The 22,863-nt window shown below is 38.3% G+C and overlaps 1 protein-coding gene across 1 annotated transcript in view; it reads right to left on the reverse strand.

The window, feature by feature from the left end:
• The window catches only part of MCTP1 (multiple C2 and transmembrane domain containing 1), a 550,845-nt gene that overhangs the window by 179,255 nt on the left and 348,727 nt on the right, over positions 1-22,863 (reverse strand). Inside the window, exons 11-12 of the mRNA XM_065936796.1 lie at positions 13,306-13,492; positions 8,089-8,182 (exon numbers count right to left, since the gene is read on the reverse strand). Of these exons, the coding sequence (XP_065792868.1) occupies positions 8,089-8,182; positions 13,306-13,492 (281 nt within the window). The remainder of the gene's footprint in view (positions 1-8,088; positions 8,183-13,305; positions 13,493-22,863) is intronic.

Raw genomic sequence — 22,863 nt, forward strand, 5'->3', positions numbered from 1 at the left:
GTGGCAAAAGCTGCAACATCTTGGCTCTTTCATGTAGCTCTAGTATTAACCCCTGGAAATCAGACTTAGAGCTTGTTTTCTTAGGCCCTTCCTGCCTCCAAAGATTCTGTGATCCACTAAAAACTCTATAATAAATTCTTTTCTGATGAAACATGCTAGAAGGAAGTTTGCTCTCTGGATTGAAACTTGGTCTTTACTACTCTTACCAACTCCTAACAACATCCTTCCCATGACAGGCTTTTGGATAACTGACCAACAAATCAATTCCACATCTTCCTTTCTCTAGTACAAGTTAGTGGCTACAGTGACTAGATCTGGACTGGCATCCTTGCCCCGCCATTTACGAGCTGGAGTGTGTGTATATGTGTGTGTGCGTGCGTGTGTGTTGATCTGGACAAGTTATTTAACCTTCCACACTTCCATTTTCTATTTTGTAATGGGAAGATAACAACAATACCTAATTAGGTTGCTGTAAGATTAATTGTGATAATCCTTATATCAGGCTTAGGGTAGTGTCTGACATATGATGAGGGCTCAAGAAACCTTAGTTGCTACGATTACCGTTATTATCATTTTCACTGAGCTAGTTTCAATGGCCTTGATTCTAAAACACCAGATATATCAACCGAGGATGTACTCTGGTTAGCTAGTTAATGTCCTTCTTTAAAGAGTAGCTTTCAAAACTGAATTCCCACCCCAGGATGTCTGATGAGCCCAGAAGTGGGTATCATTTCAACCTTCTCCTCTGATTCAATGTAACAAAACTGATGTAGGTATAATTCACTCTCATGGAGATTAAACTTGATTCAAACTCAAAGACTTTATTTTCTACTGTTAAATCAAGAAATCACTGTTTTTACACAGGCAAGCCTTTTGATTTACACTTTCTAATGTTCATTTTGCAGAACTGAGTCTATTATTTAAGTTTTTTGATTATATATATGTATAATTTGTACATTATATACATAGTATATATGTATAAATAGCATACATATTGGTCTGATATATAATGAATTAATTATGCCTCTAGTAAGTTTGATAAAGAAGCAGTCAATTATCTCTTCAAAGTCAATAGTCAATATGTTGAAAAGGCTAGACCAGGGATAGACTGCTGCATTCCTCTGCACGGCATTCCCATTGCCGTTAATTCTTTAATATAATCACCCTTTGGGGTGGCTCATTTAGTCATTTATGAGTCTAACCACACTATCATATCACCCAAATATCCCTGCAGTAGGATTTTATTTCAAAAGCCTAGTTAAATCCAGATCCTCTCTGTAGTATTTCCCTAATCCACTGTTCTAGAAAATTCATTTCTTATTTACACACCTATATCATAATGCAACAAAATATATAGAATAGTTTAATTTTAAACAATGATGCTAACGTCAAAAGCATTTCTTCAAGCACTGGGTAAAACCCTGGAGCTAGCCTTCCAAGCCAAATCAGCAATTCTCTATTTCTTTACTCAAAGGATCATTTTGTAATCTTATTTCTACAGAACTCAATTAATTATTTTATAGCATTTCTCTTCCCCTCATTTCCCATTGATAGTGGGACCACCACTTTTTCAGCCCATAGTCCTTCACCTCTAGAGCATATCAAACCCAATTATTAATCTCTTTTGTCATCCCACCTATTCTTCCAGAGCAGTATCTTCTAGCCATGTGACCTGCATATGAATCACACATGATTTCTGCAATTCCCTGTAAAACACTAGTTCAGACTCAGGACTCACCAGCCCTTATGCTAAATTAACATTTTAATTACTCTTCTCAAATATTATCAGCTGTTTGGTTTTAGAAGAACACTTTTACATTTCTACAATTAGAATATGACTTGGATTTTTAAAAATAAAATTACTAAAGGAAGCAACATTTATTTCTATGTGCAATATGGTGTCATAGAATACTATCTGCTTAAAAGTCTTCTACAATCTTCATTATTAAAAGGCAAATAGAAACATTAAGTTATAGAAAAGAAATAGAGCATTCTTGGGAACTTTATAATACATTTATATATATATATATAATTATTATATATATATAATACATTTTGTGTAAAATTTTGTGTAAAATTTTATGTTTACAGAACTATAGTTTAAAGATTTTAAGATAGTGAGAGTTTAAAAATTAAGAATGATATCCACAAATAACTCCCAACCCCCAAGGGTAAATTAATTTACCCTTGATAATTCACAAATATAAAGGAACTCTGTTGCATTTTGTATATAATACTTTCAATGGAACTACGTAGAGTTGAAAGGACATCTGTTTTATCTTCTTCTATGATAGGTTTTAAACAGTGATCATAAACTCTAAGACTGCATTTATCAGATACCATCAATGTTATTAAATGTGATGATGTCTATGAAAGACCTATGCTATTAAAGATTCAAACTGCTACAATTCTCTAAAAGAAACAGCAAAGCTACATCTATTCCAGTAAGGCTGTCATATCTGGAGGGCCACTCGAGCAACAATGGCTTCCGTCTTAGGCAATTTGCTTGAGTAACCCACAAAAGTTAATTTTTTAAAAGGATAATATCTTGGATGCATATGTGTTTGGCATTTAGTATATAAAACTTTCAAAGACCAGACTTGCCTTTTTCTATACAGCTAGCTTTTCATTTTCTTTCTCTGAATAGACCCATAATGTTCAGGGAAAATATCAAGAATAATAAATTCAAATCTCTGTATAAAATATACCTTCATGACACACTCAAGCTGGAAATCACAGGAACCAATAAAAATGCAGGCAGCCTCCTGATAATGAGGTCAGAAATACAAATAAATTTACTTTTAATGAAGACTGGAGGCACAGTAATCAAAGTGTTAAAATTCATTTCATGCATATCTCCTTTGCTTCTTAGCTGATATTTACCACGCAATCTGTGAGAAAGTAGAGGCCTAAGAAGCTCCAGATAAATGGCTCAATTAATTGTACAGAGGTAGGCTTCTTTGAGCTGAGCTGGAGCTGTGAGCTCTTTATTAAAAGCACTATTCTGTCGCCCATAACCTTGTTCCTTGACTCCTCTCTGGTTTCCAATTTAAACAAGTCCCCATGCGGCCTGCTCTAAAGGGCTTTGTCTCCCCGTCATTGTTAAGAGAGCTGAGGCATCCTGGAAGTGTGAAATCAGACCTCATGAGTTGAACGGTTCCCCAGGGAACGCCGGACTGCGCAGAAGGTCAAAGTCATGGGCCGGACCATCTAAAAGTGTCTGATCGCCCGTCTGTGACACAGCAAGTTGGGGGTGGTGGGGGGGTGGGTAGGGCTAGACTGAAGAGGACTGAAATTGAACACATCTTAATTAAAGCCCACAGACAGCAAAACAAAATGTTTTCTAGGCAGCCTGTCAAACGGGGCTTAAATTTAGCTCTGCTAATGAATCTGAGCTGCTAACTGTTATTTCTTAAGATAATAAGACTCTCACGGAAGCTGATAAAAAAACTGTAGCATGTCTTTTTCTGCTGTTTTGTTACTTAAATATTTTCCAACAATGAAGACAGTTTTCCTAAAGAAAAACATGGGAAAAGTCTATGCAAATAAAGGGGTAGTAAACATCTCTCTTAATAACTAGTAGGTTTCCAGACTCCGGGGGCTGGTGAGTCGCAAGTCTTGATGTGCAGCCTTGTTCCGGAAAAAGATATGCTCATTTAGTGGGACTGTTTCAATGACAGCTCTGTTAATTGTAAAATTCTCTCCCTCTCTTTCTTTTTTTCCTTGCTCTCCCTCTATTGTTTCCTGAAAGAGATGTGCATTAATTTGAGAGATCAATTCACCTGGAGTGAAGAAGTTTTATAGGAGTGTACCTTTTAATACAGTGAAAAGGCAGAGCATCTTTTGAAAGGGTTTCACAGTTCTCCCGTATCAGTGTTTCTGAAACGAAGCGCCTGGTATCCCTGGGGAGGCTGTGACCTCTTCCTCAGGAGCTCAAAAAAACAACCCAAGGGAAAATGAAGGGGAGGGGCCGAGGAGAAGAACCCTTTTCTTTTTCTTCTTTAAGAACTTGAAAGAACCAAGAGGCCAGGTCTAAATACTCTGCAAAGAAAGCCTCACTCAATATAGAAGACTTTAAATGTTCAGCTGAAAGCAAAAATTAGGCTCTGTCCAAAGAAGAATAATTAGAAGCTAGGAAAGACATATTCCAACATACAGTGAACTCTTTCCCATCACCAAAAAAAAAAAAGAAAAAAAAAAATTTCCCCCCTCATTGGTCTTTCTCTCCACACAATCTGTCCAGTTTCAAGGAATACTTGATTTAGCAGTAGAATCTTCCCCAGTGAACACAGGGCCAGTCGGAAGATTTTGCTCTGATGGTCCAGAGAGACATTAACCTTTTCACTGCGTACTTGAAAGGTAAGTAAGTTGTACCACGCAGTATTTTTCAGTGAATCGAACTTTTTCCCTCCTGAAGAATTTCACTGACCAACTTTGAAAACCAGAGTGCCACTTTCTCAGGCTGTGAAAGGCTGCCCGCAATTTGACTGAAATTTCAATCCACTCTTGTGCCTCACTCAATGCATGTGTATGTGTGGGAGTTGTAAATGGAGGCCTTAACCACCAGAGTTAATCTCTTTTTTAAATCTGTATTAACCTTAATGATTTGAAGTGCACTGTCCAACACTGGGCCATTGAGACCGAAGAAAAAACTACCCTCAACTATCAACAGTTTATTAGGGGCTTAACTGAAGTGACCTACTGTAGTAGCCTTCAGCTGAACAAGGCTATAGGCTTTTTGTGGAAAGGAAAAGAATTGAGGGTTTCATTAAAAAGTAATTTGTGCTTTATACTCACTCATTCAAAGAGAGTCTCAATTGCTCTTTATTCACAGAGTTAATACAGTATCACAATGTTTCTCAATGAATGTGTTGTAACAAAAGAAAAATTTTACATTTTGAAAGGAAAAAACTCTTTGTAACTGCGGTAAGATTGATGGCTACTTAAAAGATTACAGCATCTCTTTTCTAGTGCTCCTGCTAAATGATGAAATATTGTAATTTAACATTTTTTGCTTAAACTGTGGACATTTAACTTGATATTCTGGTCATTAAAAATATTTTAAGAATTGAGTGAAGTTGGTAAAATATAAGTTTGTGTTGCTGGACTTGTCGGGAAAAGTGTTTGGAAACCAACCAAGTATCTTATGGCAACAGCTCAAAAGTATTTTTTGCTCCACACAGAGAGCTATCAGTGATTTAAAATCTCCCCTCTCCATCCACAACAGTCCTAAATGGATGCTAATTTGAGCATTTGTAGATAGCACCACTGATTCTCTTCCTTTCCTCAAACTGTTGCTAAGTATCTTGTAGAGCCATAGTCAGATTATCCACTGAGATGCACAACATATTTTTAAAGTTCTACTTTGAAAAAGCAGGAGGTAAAGTCTACAAAGAGCTTATTTGTGCCCCAAATTCCATGCTAAAGACCAGGAAGGATCAGGACATATTTATATGTATTTATAGATATGTATGCATTTATCCTTTGCAGAAGTAAAGACTTTAAAAACAAATGGCAGAATATTCAGACATCTGACTTGAATATATGGTCCTCGGTTTTGGCCACCATCACAAATGTCATAAAGACCACAAAAGTCCCATGGGTGAGCGAGGTCAAAGACTGAATTATCCTCTTGCCCCTGAATAGTTCAACATCTCTCTTGTTCAATTCAGAGCACATTAGATTATAAGGTCAGTGTGGAATGAGGATTCATTAGATTTATATCCCTAAAACTGGAAGGAAAAAATGGAGAATCTGTTATTTAGTATTCTCCAAATTAAAGTCCATTTTATCAGATCAAAATTATGTCTCACTGAATCCCTAGGGAAAAGGTGATTGCTATTCACACTAATTTACATAGAACCATTATGAAAGAAATATACCTATTTTCTCCAGCTTCAAGAGAACATGTACTTTAACTTGCATAGTGGCATATAGGCCAACTGGGTTAAAGTAATTGGCATATTCATGAAGTTTCAAAAGCAATGACAGCTTCTCTCCAAGAGACACAAACAGATAATTATATTTAACTTGTGTAATGGGCAGGTATCTAAGCTTCTGAAGTAAATGGGATTTGAATTTTTGCATAAGAAATTATTGTACCCAGTATAAATATCCAGGGATAGTTCTTAACACTTCGATGCTAGTGGTAGGAGCCTGCCTGCCAGTGCAGGAGACATAAACAGACCTGGGTTCGATCCCTGGGTCAGGAAGATCCTCTGGAGAAGGAAATGGCAACCCACTCCGGAATTCTGGCCTGGAGAATCCCATGGACAGAGGAGCCTGGTGGGCTACAGTCTATGGGGCCGCAAAGAGTCGAACATGACTGAAGCGACTCAGCCAGCACACATGCACACATGATAACCTCTGATACACTTTTAATTTTAGTCTTTTTCTCTATCTTCAGATGCTTTTAGCCCAACACTGGGTGCTCCCCTCCACTGCAGAAAATACTCAAGAAAAGTGAAGATGCCTCCTGTGATGGTGAATGTCACTGCCATGAATTTCTGAATCTACCTGCTGCTGGGAATCAGAGGCTGGCCAGAAACTCTGCGGTGTAAAAGTAGCACTGAATTCCTCTTCTGGTCTTTAAGTTCATGTTCAGAGTGAACCAAAAAGAACAGACCAGTTAGTCAGCCATTCATGTTGACTGTTGGTTCTAGTAGTGAAAGCACATAATAAATAAAATCATTTTGTCCAGATTAATTTGATTACAATCACACACAAAATAAAATAGAATGTGAATAAACTTGGTGTTCACTAATTGTTTAGTACAGGAAGCCAAGTCAGTATAGATGCAAAAAATTACAATCTTTTCTCCCACTATTTTCAGGTATGCCTATTTTGAAATAATATCTGACAGTTATTATCTGCTTGGTTAAAAATAAGTTGATAATATCCTCCATAAAGAAACTGTAAAGTCCCAGTATTTTTACCTTTATCATACAATAAATAGTCACTCAATACTATGCAAATATTAAAAAATTTAAAATATTGTCATTTTGGAACAGACATCTGCTATTTTAGTTTTAAGGCATGTGATCTTTTAATTAGGTTTTGATTCTGTTCCATTAATTAAGGGCAGCAGTGACCATATAATGAGCTTGCAAATCCTCATTTGGTAGGGAAAGTATATTTCTCCCTTTCAAATAAGTTAGCTACCCTTTGAGGGTCAACTTACTGGCCATTCACAGTGGTAAGCATATTTCTACAAATTATAAGTGGATACTTTCTTTCAGGAACAGGGAAGTTTGCACAAAAATCGGTCAAGTCAATCCTATTTATTGTTCATCTTGAGATGAACAATTTAAGGAATTGTATAAATCCTCCCAAATCCTATGAAATTAAACAGTAAGTAAATGCTCACATAGCTATAAATTCAAAACAATCATCCTGGAAAGTAATGAAATAATTAACATGTTATAGAAACAGCAGTATCCAAATCAGGAAGCTTTAAGACACCGTATTGATTTTGGCATTTTTCCAGGCCTGTTTCTTGGTTTTCCAGGCCTGTTTCTTGAAAAATAGTTTAGAACAATGTAGATGTTTAGTTTAGATCCAGAATTATCTCTGAGATGTGCTAGTGAATTTGGACAACTAAAGAATTGGATCGGCAACACAAATACCAAAAGTTCATTCCAAGTAATTGAGTGTTATGTATCTAAAATTTTCAGCAAACTATGTAAGAGATTTCACGCATGCATGTTTTGAGTTATGAGTGTTGATGCTACAATATCATCTGAGGGAAGCTGATACTGTTTTAAGAGAAGAAGATACATCATTACTACCCAAAGACACCAAAATGACAAAACCTGAAAGAAATATAAACACTGTGTTGACTAAACCTTGGAGAAGGCAACAATTCAAAGCTGTTTTCCTTTTTACTGTTCATTTTTTATTATGCTACCCTTTTTTTAAACAGCTGAGACAGTATAAAAATCAGGTGATAGCAGATCTCTGTAAGACCAACACACTTTACATTATTTACTTTGATGATTCAGTCACATGAAATGAGAAGTTCACTCATCAAACTGCATAGACTTGGTATGCTGCTTGATACGTAGGCAAAAGGAAACCTGCGTTTCTTACCTGTGACATCAGCAGCCATTAACCCTTCTGCTCTGATTACTTTCACTTGGAGGAAGCCCACATCTTTCAGGTTGTGAAATATCCGCAACGGGCTCTGAAACACCCCAAAGTCAGTGTTAGAAAAGAAAGGTCTTAAAGCATCTCTAGGAGTGCGCCGAGAAAACACCAGCGCTATGGTTGATCTCAGGATGCTGCTGAAATGATCCAAGGGATATTTGTGTTTCTGCAATAAGGACGCCCTTCTCTGCCATCATGAATGTGTACACATACACATATACACTTGTGTAGATAATTATTGCTATGCAAGTAGATTTTTTGAAAGAGGAAAAAAATAACACAACATTGCTTCTCCATAAGTAATTAGCAGTAGATAGTGAACAATCAATTATAAAATATGACATGTCTGCTTTCTCCCATCCTTCTCCTTTACCAAAGCACTCCAAGAAATCTTTCATCTACAGGCATGATGATCTGGAGACTAGTGATTCTTAATAGGAATCTTAGATTGTTGGATAAGTAACAAACACACTTCAGGCTTTGGGAGTAAGAAAGACAACATTAAATTAATTATTTTTCTACTATATTTTCTCCTTGGTGAGCTTTGGAAACTGTAGGTGCTAGATGAGGGTTAGCGATTATTTTCTAACATTTAATTCAAAAGATTTAAATGTTAGAAAATACCTCATACCTTTCAGGTAAAAGACATATATAATCTTTTAAAATAAATCAAGGTGATTGCTAAATATCAATTCAAAAATGATGGATAACCTTTTCTTAGATTTGTAAATTTATCTGTCATTGTAGTAGGTATAGAAGTATAGAAATTTTGATAGAAGAATCAGACCCAATTGCTAAAACCAATTTAATTTCATGAATTAATAGTGGTAGAGTATGAATAAGTATAATACCTAAAGGAATTAAAAGAAGGGATACCAAGAAAATAATTCAGAATTCTCATGAACATAAACAGAGAGTAAAATCAGCCAATAGAACATGACACACATTTGTTCTGGAGAAGGAAATGGCAGCCCACTCCAGTAGTCTTGCCTGGAAGATTCCATGGATAAAGAAGCCTGGCGGGCTACAGTCCATAGGGTCGTGAACAGCTGGACGTGACTCAACGACAGGACACACACACGTTTGTTTATTTGCACTTCAATGCGACTTTCTCATGGCAAAAATCAGTATTTTTATTCAGTAAGTCAAAGGCACTGCTTTATCATCATCTTTAATATGCTTTAAAACTGGAAAGCATAACACAGTTTCACATAAGAAAGCCATCTATTAAAACCTTACTAAAGATCATTTCCATCTTTGTACTGAGAACGTGAGAATCCTGAGAGGCACGCGCTTACCACGATATGAACGTGATCAGCCCTGTATGACTAGTCATTGTTTAGACTGAAGCTCTGACCTTGGTACGCTGAGAGGAGGAAACAGATAGATGTGTAATCTCATCGCCTAACTTTGCGGAAAAAAAGAGTGTTTAGCACAAGGATTAACTCCTAATCTTTTATTGTTTTTAAACAGCTGTTTATCACCCAAACTCTCTTTAAGCTACCCAGATGACAGGGTTTAATAAAAATGCACTTCTCTCTCCATTTAAAGTCCTGTAAATTGAGGGTTTAAGAGTGGAAACGTTAGACCGAGTGTTATAATTCAGAGATCTGTAGACAGCTTGTCTTCCTAAGGTGGTAATGATCAGGTGTGGGAAGCTGCTTCTTATCTCAGAGCTTACCGACTGTTAAAGACCAGGTAAGTCTCCTAATCTAACCACAGAGAGGAGTTTTATCAAAATAGGTTCCTGTCCTTTAATTTTTAGGAACAATTTAGACCAAGTCTCACTGTGACTGAAGCAAGTATCTGCAGTCCGAGAATCATTTTTATACCGGTAAACTCAGTACAGAGTCACACTGCTACTGGTACTTCAGCTCCAAAGTTCTGTTTTCTATGCAGAGGGGTAATTATTTGAAGGTTTCATTTTCTCCAGTCAGCTGACAGTCAGTAATTTATGGCAAATTTCAACTGTTTAGGCCAGCAACACATGGATTATAATAAGAACTCCAAGGGGGAGAAAAAAAAAAAAGAAGAAGCAAAACACGTAAATATATCAGTTAAAAAATATAACTTTAAGGAATACTTCATCAAGAGGTATTCCGGCCTTGTTATTTATGGTTATTTTAGAAGGCCTCTAAACCAGGACGGATTCTGAAGCCAGAAATTTCCATAGCAGAGGAATCTATGATTTGCTGTGAATCCTTTCAGCCCTCAATAGATGGGAAAAGATTGAAATGCTCTGGAGAGGAGTCCTCTTTATTTTTTTAATGAAAGGCTGTATAATATATTTTCTCTATGGCTGCAGCAGCTGTCAGGAGAGCATCTCAGTTCAGCTCTATTACGGGAGAGGCAACACCCCATCCTATGGCATCGGGATGCTCTGAGGGGCCAGCGCTGATTGACAGCTTGTCACCGTGACGTCTTATTCCATCTCTGTTATGGAGAAAATTAATGTCACACCACCAGCCTTATGACTCGCTGTCATCTTCGAACCGCTCACCTTTTATCAATGCTCTAAATAACATTTCAAGCCCATCGTCTCACGGTGGACAATCCGGTCAAGGGACATTAAATCAGATGACTGTGAAATGTCATAATAAAAATGGAATGCTAACAACTTCTTCTCTAAACTAGCTCCTCTGGTTTTTAAACTGTGACAAGGGGAGCAAGGGTTTAGCATCCCGGTTCTGAAAAGGTCATCCAATCGCTCTTGGTCTACTACCCATTACTATCTGCCCCCTATTGACCTTCCCTGCTTTCCTCCCCCCAAAAAGGAGGGGAAAAAAAATAAAAATGGAATTAGCCATCTTTTCAGAACGTGGTGATCAAATAATGGGTCATACAGTAATGTCTTTAATTTGCGGGGCTTCAATGCTTCACAATGAGCCGCCGGATGACAGCAAGGGAGCGCCTTCTCAGGGCTGTTTCATGCAAGAGTGGGGGCAATCCACTTACTTTCCTCACCACAACCGGTGCCAACTCAAAGTCTTAGGTTTAACCTAAGCTTAAAAAAAAATACGCAAAGTTCTCACGGGAAAACATAGGGATAATTCTCCAAATAAATTCTCTTTTATATGTTTCTTCAAAACAAGTGATATTTCAGACGCCATGCAGTATTCATTCACTTTATAATCTATCTCATAAACAAGAAACACTCTGAAACACTAAAATATAGGTGTTTGTCCTTGTATTGCTATGAGCAATCATAATAACACGCACTGCATTATGTACACTAGCTTCTTAGCAAGTATGATTCTAAAGGGAGATTTAGGCTTATCTTGAAACTCAGGGCTAAAAAAATATACATTTAAACTTGGCTCACTTTTGAGTATACTGAACATAATATAATTTGAGAACTTAGCTGGGACATCCACATATTTTACATTTTATTGACATAATAGCTAATATTTGAAAGAAGGGGTAGAAACAAATATTCAAATTCTCAGTGGAAATGGCTGATTTGAGGAATTTCATGTAGGAAAAAAGAAATCAATAGTAACGGGATCATTTCTAATTACCAAGCCTATCGTATCATACTAATACATGGGACTGTATCAAATATTAATCCACAAAATACAATATTATCATACCTAGGATCATTTTTATATTAATATATGAATTAATTTCTTTACAATTGTTTTAATTCATGAGGCTTACTTTGGGGAATAGGAGAATATGTCTTGGTGGGTACCATAACGTGAAATAATTTTCACAACTGCCAATTATATATTTGAAGATGTCATACAATACCTTAGGCACTTACGTGTTTTAAAAATATATACTATTTAGCCTTGCTAAGTCACCTCTATTAAACTGTTTATGATAACACCATTGGTGGGTGAGTTGTACAGGCATTAACAGACAGCTGATTCAGTGGAGATAGCCAGAATAAATTTGCTGAAGTGCACATCCTGCTAATCTGTTTGAAGAATATTGTAGAGCATTAGTACCAGCACTTCATGTTATCTGCACAGCCTGATAAGGTACATCTTTATTAAATTCAGTTATTGGAAGGATGTCAGTCAACAAACAGGAATATTTAAAAATCTAAAAAGAATTAAGCAGTTCTTTGTTAGTCAGAGCTTGGTTTCATGACTGAGAGTCTAGAGGAGCCTCCTAAACATCTGGCAGCAGTGTACAATACGAGCTTTGTAATTTTAAGTGGAAAAGCGTTTTTTTTTTTCTTCTTCTAGCTCCATGGGTATTGAGACATTCACTTCTTCAAAGCTTCGCTGAGAGAGAACGATGGAGTAAGAGCTCCCCTCTCTGTTGATTCACGAAAACTACAGGGTGGGAAATGCATACTGTGAGGAGTTTGGGAAAGAGACTGGGTCTTCACGTCTGGGCTTGGTAAAATTTGAGAAGGATACTTAGTGACTCATTCTGCCGCCCTGTCACCCTACATCTGATCCAAAGGTAAAGAAGCTTCCTCTGAATTATAGTTCACATCCCATAATTACAAAATTAAAGGGATGAAGTGAGGCTTTTCTAAGCAGCTGAAAAAGAAAATGATCTCTGTGAATATCCTCTAGCTATGAAAAGCCTGTTAGGCGCTCAGTCACGTCTGACTCTTTGCAGCCTCATGGACTGTAGCCCGCCAGGCTCCTCTGTCCATGGGATTCTCCAGGCAAGAGTCCTGGAGTGGGTTGCCATTTCCTTCTCTATGGGATCTTCCGGACCCAGGGATCGAACTCAGCTCTCCTGCATTGCAAGCAGATTCTTTAACATTTGAGCCACCAATGAAGCCCCTACTTACCAAGCCACGAGTTAAAAAGTAAAGTGCCATTAACTCCATTTCAAAGGTATAAAGACAATGAAATTCTAATTCCAATGACAAATAATCAATGAGCTCACTTGACAGTAGTCTTGTGTAAACCTGACTTTCCATCATGGAAGGTTGCCCTGTGTGATAAGAAGTCTGAGGAGAACCCGAGACTCTAGAACTGGCTCTGGAAAAAACTGGAGAAAACACCTGGGGTCTAGACAGCCCCGGGTCACCCAAGTGCTTCCGCAAAGATCCGCGTGGTATTTGCACCTGCCCTGCCTTCTGCCGATTCATGTCAGACAGCTTCTGCAGATGTATTCCTGTCACTCCACGTAAATTATTTACAACCTCATCTAGTCACCCCTGACCCTGAGGGAGGAGGGTTTCATACGTACATATCGCTTCAGTATTTCCTCGCGTTCTTTCTGGTCCTCCCGGGAGTTGACGGAGAGGTCAGAGATGCTGACTGTGGCCGAAGCTGTCAGGGTGACCAGCAGTACCAGGTGCCCCTCCCCTTCTTCCAGCTGCAGCTCCAGCTTGTGTGTCTGCTCCCTACTGAGAGCCGACAGGTCAATCTGGCACCTGAAAACAAATGTTTTGGATTAGCAAGAGACTTTTTTTTTTTTTTTTTTTTTTTTGCAGCATCAAACAGTGGAGGTGCAGGCTGCTCAGAGCCCTGTGAGAAATAAATCAATGGAAATACCATTTGAACCACTGGAAGCATATGCCTTTCATGTCAGCTGACTTCACAAAATTCAGACTCTGGCTATTTTAGTAACTACTTGCTTATTTCTTATAAGAGGCAAGAAGTGTGCTTATCTGATTTGATTACTACTCATTGTCACCACATTTATAAGTCAGCGAGGGCTTTCAATCCCAAGATGGCCTGGATGAGTGAGGCCTTGCTTGTAGAATGACTAACATGAGCTGTCTAAACTACCAAGAGTCTGAACTTGTGTTACACTCTAAAAAATATAGGTGTTTTGCGGTTGTTCAAAAATGCTATTAAGCAGTGCATAGATCATTACTATGATGATGTCATATGTTTTACATTTTTAAAACCATGTCAGTTTATTCACAGAACGCGACATGAATCTAAATTAACAGATCCTCTGAAGACATCATGGCTCAAGTGTTACATACAAGAGCTGTCCTAAGACAGACTTTGTAATAACGTTTTAGCCCACACTCAGTACGCCACCCTCTCGGAACTGGACAAATTCTTTCATAAAAACGTCAGTTGATTTGGAAGAGAAAGATACTGTGGTGACCACAGGCCAATAAACCGAGAGATAGGGGGCAGACATGAGTAAAACACATTTAAAACAGGAAATAGCCAATGATAAGAATGAATGTGGTAACGTCATAAACAGAGTGGTCAGCTATCAGGGAAGATCAAATTTTTGCCCCTTCTTATTCTTCAGTCTATTTATTGTCTATTATTTTGCTTTTAAGTTAAACTTTTACGAGGAGGGCATCAAACCTGATGGTTGAGTACAAACACGTCTTTAGTGTGAGTGATTTTAGAAATAGAATCAAAGTTTCACATGTACATGTTTTATTTGTACCTATCAGAAATGACAGGAAAGATATCCAGACTAGAAACATTTGGGAAGAAGAGGAATATAGATCTAAGAAATGAAGAAGAAAAGAAACACCCTGGTCAGTGACAGAGAATCTGTATATGCTAGATGCTAACTATCAAGAGAGCAGGTTATTAGGGTCTGTATCAAGTCTGGAAAACATCTTCCTAAAGTTAGGATGTACATCAAGTAACCTCATTGTTTCTGTGAACAAAACATCCATTTCAAAATACTCTCATGCTGTCTCCTTAAATTCTAACTGACAAAAAACCACATCAAATACCTTATTTAATATTCAAATTTTAATTGGAATTAGTTCCTAATAATACTTGGAACAAATTGAGGGTTAAAAAATGCAACAATGAAAGACAAATAATCAAATGTATTTTCTAAAAAAAAGGAAAAACATAAATTTGATTTTCTACAGATCTTTCAAGCATCTGGCACAGTGCCTAACCTACAATTTATTGAATGTGAGTGACTCTTTGGACAAGATTGAGAGTATGACACTAGGGAATTGAACAGAGATTACAGTTCACATGGTACTTTTGGTTGGATACAGCTGGGACACAGAAGGGTCTTCCACTCACTTTTATCATGTATTTCCAGTCCTGATCATGCCCTATTCCTTTGTATGATACTGCATCTCTCTTAACTTTGAAACTTTCTGAAGGATTTCCTTCTATGCCTATTACCATTTTTTGTTATTGTTATTGTTTAGTCACTAAGTCATGTCTGACTCTTTTGTGACTCCATGGACTGTAGCCCACCAGGCTCCTCTGTCCACGGGGTCTGCCGGGCAAGAATGTTGGATTGGGTTACCATTTCCTTCTGCAGGGGATCTTCCTGATACAGGAATTGAACCTGTGTCTCCTGCATTGGCAGGGGAATTTTTTTTTTTTTTAAATCACTGAGGCACCTGGGAAGCTGGTCATTTAGATGTTGGCCGCCTCCTGATTTACATTAGAGTCACTGCATTTAATTCTTTAGAGTTAGGGAAGGTGTTCTAAAGATGATCTGGTCTAAGAATTGCAAACTGGCAAATGTCAGATCAAACCAGGTCGATGGATATGCTGTTTTTATTGTGCTAAAAGAGTTTAGAATTTAAATAAGCTTAAATACAAATGCCCTCTGAGTTACTTTCCCCAATATTTTCATTACAGCTGGACTATTTCACTTAATTCTGTACCTGGTTCCAATTATACCAATATACCATTTATAACAATAGGTATAATGATTTGTGATTCTCAAAGTTTCCTTAATTTACCAATGAGGAAACCTAGGTCCAGAGAAGTTACCTGAATTAATGGAGATGCACAGTCATTAGCAGAGCCAGACCTGAACCTGGGACTCTGGAATCCAAGATCTAGCACTTTTCCTTAACTGGTCTGTCATCATTGAAATTTTTCATTTGGAGGAAGTTTGTGTTATGTGAGGTGGTTTTTACTGGGTAATACCTGGATTTGTTTCGAAATGGAAAAATTATCTGTTTTCAAGTGCAGAAGTATGTTATTTTTATGCTTTCAAAATATGTATGAACAAGGGAAGAAGGCTGTAATTGTTCTTATAAAATAATAAATGAAGAAAAGCTTACAAATTTAAAGTTATGGAACTAATAAAATTTAAATTATCATTACCCATTTATAGGAAGGATTATACCTTTCTGCTACAACTAGATTTTCAATATTGGGTATATTTGTATAAATAGTCCCAGGCCCTGTCCTACATTTAATGTTCCAGAATTTTGACTTTAATCATTTTAATATAGAAAATACCTATTTATACAAATATTTTGATAAAAGAGTAAATGAATTCAAGATGCATTTTGCTAGATGAGGTTACTCAGATCTCCTATTCATTTAAAACCTCTGCTCAGGAGCATTCCTCAGATGCCATTTAAAACAAAATGTCTCCCAATAACTAAGCAATATTGTCCTGCTAACTTGAGGATAATGTCAGCATTACAGCATCATTGATATCTGCATTAAATTGATATCAAATCAAATTATTGCTGGAATTCAGTGGAGAAAAACCTTTTGCTGTCACTTTGTAGTTATTGAATAAATGTATACAAAGATGGAACCCCTGCAACATAATATATTGCCAAGTGAATTCAATTCTAATTAACATTCATGGGCTAGTACTATGCCTTGAATGTTTGTGTGCTGTCCAAAATTCATATGTTGACCCTTAGTGCCCAGTGTGATGATATTAAGAGGTGAGGAGCTTGGGAAATGATTAGCTCATGAGGGTGGAGCCCTCATGAATGGGATTAGTGACCTTACAAAAGAGGAACCAGGGAGATCTCTCATCCTCCATCTGTGAGGACACAGAGGAAAACAGCAACTTATAAACCAGGAAACCAGGTGGAAAATTTGCTGCTGTCTTGATCTCAAATGTAGATCAACCCCTAGAACTGTGAGAAATAAACTCCCATTGACTATAAGATATCCAGTCTGTGGTATTCAGTTACAGCAGTCCAAAAGACAGATTCACCTGATTTGGCTTGCCTGTACAATTATGGCCTCAACCAAGGGAGGATGTGCTGTAGTTTGGTTACAGAAATACTAAATGACCATTCAGATGGTTCAGAATAAGCAAATGTTGATGATTTTATATTGTTAAGAACATGAAAATGCAAAATTTTAAAGTACTAAAGCAAATTCATGAAATCCCCAAATACATACACAGGGAAAAGAGCCCAAGTTTGGGCATCAAATTCCCTTGGTTTTAGCCCTCCATCTATTACTAATTAGTTGTATGACCTTTTCTAAGACAACTTATCCTCTTGAATTCTAGTTTTCTTATCTGTGATATGAGGTAATTGAACTAGATGAACTTCAAATTCTCAAAAACCTCAAATTCCACAATTTGTTACAACTCTATCCATGTTTACACTTGTTTACATCTTCCTTTGGGCTGGATAATTCACAAGCTGGAATCAAGACTGCTGGGAGAAATATCAACAACCTCAGATATGCAGATGATACCACTCTAATTGCAGAAAGTGAAGAGAAACTAAAAAACCTCTTGATGGGGGTGAAAGAGGAGAGTGAAAACGCTGGCTTAAAACAGCATTCAAAAAACTAGGATCATGGCATTCATTCCCATCATTTCATGGCAAATAGAAGGGGAAAAGGTGGAAACAGTGACAAATTTTATTTTCTTCGGTTTTAAAATCACTGCAAATGGTGACTGCAGCCAAGGAATTAAAAGACACTTGCTCCTTGGAAGGAAAGCTATGACAAACTTAGCTATTAAAAAACAGAGACACCCCTTTGCCGGCAAAGGTCTGTATAGTCAAAGCTATGTTTTTTCCAGTAGTCATGTATGATGTTAGTGTTAGACCATAAAGAAGGCTGAGCACTGAAGAATTGATGCTTTCAAATTGTGGGGCTAGAGAAGACTCTTGAGAACCCCTTGGACAGCAAGGAGATCAAACCAGTCAATCCTAAAGGAAATCAACCCTGATTTCCATTCATTGGAAGGACTGATGCTGAAGCTTCAATACTTTGGCCACCTGATGCAAAGAGCCGACTCATTGGAAAAGGCCCTTATACTGGGAAAGCCTGAAGGCAGGAGGAGAATGAGGCGACAGAGGATGAGATGGTTGATGGCATCACCGACTCAAAGGACATGTGTTTGAGCAAACCCTGGGAGACTGTGAAGGACAGGGAAGCCTGGCGTGCTGCAGTCCATGGGGTCACAACTTAGCAAGTAAACAACAACAACAACAACAACACATCTTCCTTTTTTGTAATTCTGCATATCAAAAAAAGCATGAGAACAAACTCATCTTCCAGGTAATGAAATATTATTCCTCAGATGTATTATGCCTCCACCCCACCAAAGAAAAAGTCTGAATGTTGATGTAAAAATCTAATCTCATTTCAAATTGTCCTCTAAGGAGCATGGGTTGGGGGTTGCATCCTAGTCATCATGGATGGAGGAAGGGTGAAAAATGGGGAGTGGATTCTCCCCTTTGCTTCAAAGAACAGCTCCTCGCACATCTTGTTTTATATCTGGGTTCTCCACGGAACTCCTGGGTGGGTCCTCAGCTGCCAACTTTATCTTAGCTTTGACTTTGACTGGGTCTTTCCAAGGAGCTGTTCCTCATCCTACGCCTGTGACCAGTCGACTGGGTGTGAGTCCTCAGAGGTCTTTCACCTAGGACTGGCTGGGGATGGTCAAAACTCTCACTTGCCCAAATGGGCTGAGTGCTCCCCTTGGCTGCCACTGTGCATCTAGGCCCAAAGGCTACATGCCCCAAATTCCTGGCCTCTAAGGCCACTTCTGCACTTGGATGAAAAGCTGCACCAAGGAGTATATATGGGATCTGGCTTCCTGGTCAACCGCTAAAGAAGCCAGATGAAACCACAGTTTTCTCCTTATGGGGTGAACTTACCAATGGCATAGGAGATGGCAGGGTAACTCCCCACAGCTTTCCCTTCCTCACAAACCATTCCAAAAGCAGGATTCTCCATCTTGCTGCCTGTGCACATGTGGCCAAGTGCACATAGCTGCTGAGCAACCATGATATCCCTGAAACACTGGGAACGTGGCCAGCCCAGTAACATCACTGTGAGTGATTCTCTAGGCTTCTCTGCATCATGTTCTCTCTCTCTCTCTCTCTCTCTCTCTCTCTCTCAGTGCCTGGGATTGTACCTCCCTTTTAAGCATGAGCACCCCATCACTGCTTCAAGCTCTGGGTCCTAGAGAACCTGTGAGTGAAGTTGCTCAGTCACGTCCTACTCTGCAACCCCATGGACTGTAGCCTACCAGTCTCCTCCATCCATGGAATTTTCCAGGCAAGAGTACTGGAGTGGGTTGCCATTTCCTTCTCCGGGGAATCTTCCCAACCCAGGAATCAAACCTGGGTCTCCCTCATTGCAGGCAGACGCTTTACCTTCTGAGCCACCAGAGAAGTCATAGGAAACCCGGCCTCATATAAAAACTATTGTTGCGATTCAATCCTGACAGTTACAGATATACAAAAAGCAAACCTGACGTGTTTCACTGCTGGCTTCTCACCATCTATGAAGGTTCTTTAGTAAGGCAATGGGGTCCTCCACAATCTCCATGAGCTTGGGTGTTTATTTGTTGATTTACACTTACTACTTCAGTAATTCCTGATTGTCTGTAATTCTCCCACTATCCATGCTAAAGCTCCCCTGCTTCTTTGTGTTTGAAGGAAGCAACCCCATCTACCTGAGATGATGTATCTAGCTGTCTTTCTTGGCTAATTTTTAACTAATTCTCATGGCAATAACCAGCAGTTGTCTTCTTCTGTCCATCTCTTGGTGCAGCTCAAGGGCAGGCACCTAACACAACACCTGGAATACAGTTGGTGCGCTGTAAGTATTAAAATACTTACAGAGGAGGAGATGGAGGTTCAGAGAGGCCAAAATTCTACCCATTTTGATAGTGGCAGAGTCAGAATCAGCAGGCAGTTTTGCTCATGCTACCATTTCTATATTGTCTTCCTAGAAAGTGGATTGATTTCTTTTCAACACCCATTTATTAACTATTTATTTATATTAAGTGCATTATGCATCAGGCTTCTGTTAAATTTGAGGGATTCAACCCTTTCTAAGCCTTGTGGTTTCTCACATCCTTATTTGCAGAACTACCACAGACCCAGTGTGTTGTTTGAGTGAAGTTATTTGGTTTCAGAGTTTATGTCAGGGGTTCAGAACATTAGAGTTTTAATAAAGCTGAATTATTCATTAGTATTGTGATATTAAGCGAGTCACTTAAACTTTTTATGCATCAGCTTTCCTCATTTATGCCTTCCTTTTGCGACAGAAACAATAGATGAAAAATGACTTTGAAAAGATGAAAGTGCTATGTAAACACTATATAGTTTTATTATCTCATATGCCTTAGTTTCGGAGAAGGCAATGGCACCCCACTCCAGTACTCCTGCCTGGAAAATCCCATGGACAGAGGAGCCTGGTAGGCTGTGGTCCATGGGGTCACTAAGAGTTGGACATGACTGAGCGACTTCTCTTTCACTTTTCACTTCCATGCATTGGAGAAGGAAATGGCAACCCACTCCAGTGTTCTTGCCTGGAGAATCCCAGGGACGGCGGAGCCTGGTGGGCTGTCGTCTATGGGGTCGCACACGACTGAAGTGACTTAGCAGCAGCAGGCCTTAGTTTGATACTGAACAACTTTAGAATTTACTGTCAGGACCGAACTCAACTCATCAATCAATTAATTATCAATAGAAGAATCAAGAGAGACTCAAACTGAAAGAGATTTGAGTGCTACTTTCTTTCATTCCACAAATGGGAAATTGAGGCTCAGAGAAATTAAGTGATGGTTTTTAAAGACCTCTGAATGGGAAATTGAGGCTCAGGGAAATTAAGTGATGGTTTTAAGACCTCAAACCCCATTTCCTGACTCCCATATCAAAGCTTGAAATTCTTTGCACTTTTTAAAAACTATATGTACTTACTTAGCCACATGAAAGGAATACATCACAGTTATTTGGTGACATTTCCCCCTAAGTTCAAGGAGAAAACTTTCAGTATTCTTATCACTTTTTTCTCACCACCTTTCCATTTGCCATGCCTAAACCAGTCACCAACCCAGATAAAAGTTTTGTGATTAGCACCAATGATGTACATGTGAGGGGCAGGAAGTAAATGTTAGGCTTATTTGGATGCATTTATGTATTTTTTAAATTTAGAAATAGGGCAGAAAATTAAAAAAAAATAAAACTAGGATTCAAGCTTCATAAATATTTTACACATGCATTCACACTGGTGGCCCGTGCATCAGGTATGTCACATGCGACCGGCAAGTATCTTGAGTGACGAGCGGCAGCCACATGACATAGAGGAGCTGACAGTGACCCCTGAACTTGTTGACTGGCTTCCACTGAACTGCAGTCCATATGACGTGCCCCGTGAGGTGGATTTGCAGATTATAGAATCTAGCTTTAACTGAACCAGTCCTCACAAAATGGACAATGGCCTTAGAAGATACCGGTCAGTTAGGAGGTTGGGATGAACACATCCACACTACTATATATAAAATAGGTAATCCACAAGGACCTACTGCGGAGCTAAGGCAGCTTAGTCAGTACTCTGTAATAACCATCGTGGGAAAAGAATACGGAAAAGAAAGACATATATATATGCATAGCTGAACCACTTTGCTGTACCCCTGAAACTAACACATTGTGAATCAACTCTACTCCAATATAAAATAAAAATGAAAACAATAAAAGATCCCTGTAAAGAAACTACGGACTGAAGATAATGCTAACTGAACAAGCATAAGGGAACCGAATGATGGACAAGACACCCAGCATCGACACCTTTCCTCCTCACCCAGCTCTGTGTCAGCTACATTCTGATTCTGATTCACAAACCGGGGGTGTGGCATGACCAGGCCTAACAAGAACTCTGCCAAAATCAACTTTAAATTATCAGGAAGAATATCTGCAACAGAAATTTATACCTCTTCTAACAAGGAACTTCTAAGGGTGTGTTGTGCCCTGAAGGACTAGCTCATGATATTACGAGGCCATCCAGATAAGAGAACATTTAAAAACAAAGCCTCTATCCTTCAATAAAAAATAAATTAATTAAAAAACACAATAAAACAAAAACAAAGCCTCGAGACAGGAAGACAAGCCTCTATAGGATTTCTTTTGTGGGGGAGAATTTCTAAAAACACAGTTTACATAATTTGGACCAAATTTATCGATATAGAAAACTTTTTGAGGTTTATTATTTGAGAACTACCTTACACTGGTAAAACAAATAACACATAAGATCTCATATTATACATCAATATGATAGATAACTCTTTAGAATCTTTGCATTTTAATGAATTCAATAGGTAACCACTAAAGTTTTTCAAGTTTCACGACGATGCAGTGTACACGCCACCTGACATTACTAAATGCTAATGCAATTACTGCCTTTCTACTGTCAGCAGTTGTCACTGTCCAGCTGTCTTTGGGGAGATGGATTTATCAGAGCATACTTCTATTAATACAAACCTGGGAGGTCCCCCTTCATTACCTAGAAGGTAAGCTACTTAACATATACACAGTGGTGCATGGAAACTGTCTTTGGAAACTTTGTCTATCATATGTAAGATACTGCAGTGAGTATAAACTTACTGAGAACACCTTCAGAAGAAAAAATAGTAAGTCATGAAAGAAAATGGATTGAAACCTTAATATATTTGACTTGAGTTTACAACAAACCAAGACAAGAATCAATGACACTCCATTCTTTATCGAAACATTACCTATCTCCCAAATGAAATATTTCACTCAGTCCCTAGTAAGGAAAATGATGAAACACAATAATTTCATTTAAAATTCTCTTCAGTTTAGAGTTTTCTGAA

Source organism: Muntiacus reevesi, chromosome 1 (genome assembly GCF_963930625.1).
Source record: "Muntiacus reevesi chromosome 1, mMunRee1.1, whole genome shotgun sequence".
In the NCBI taxonomy this organism is placed as follows: domain Eukaryota; kingdom Metazoa; phylum Chordata; class Mammalia; order Artiodactyla; family Cervidae; genus Muntiacus; species Muntiacus reevesi.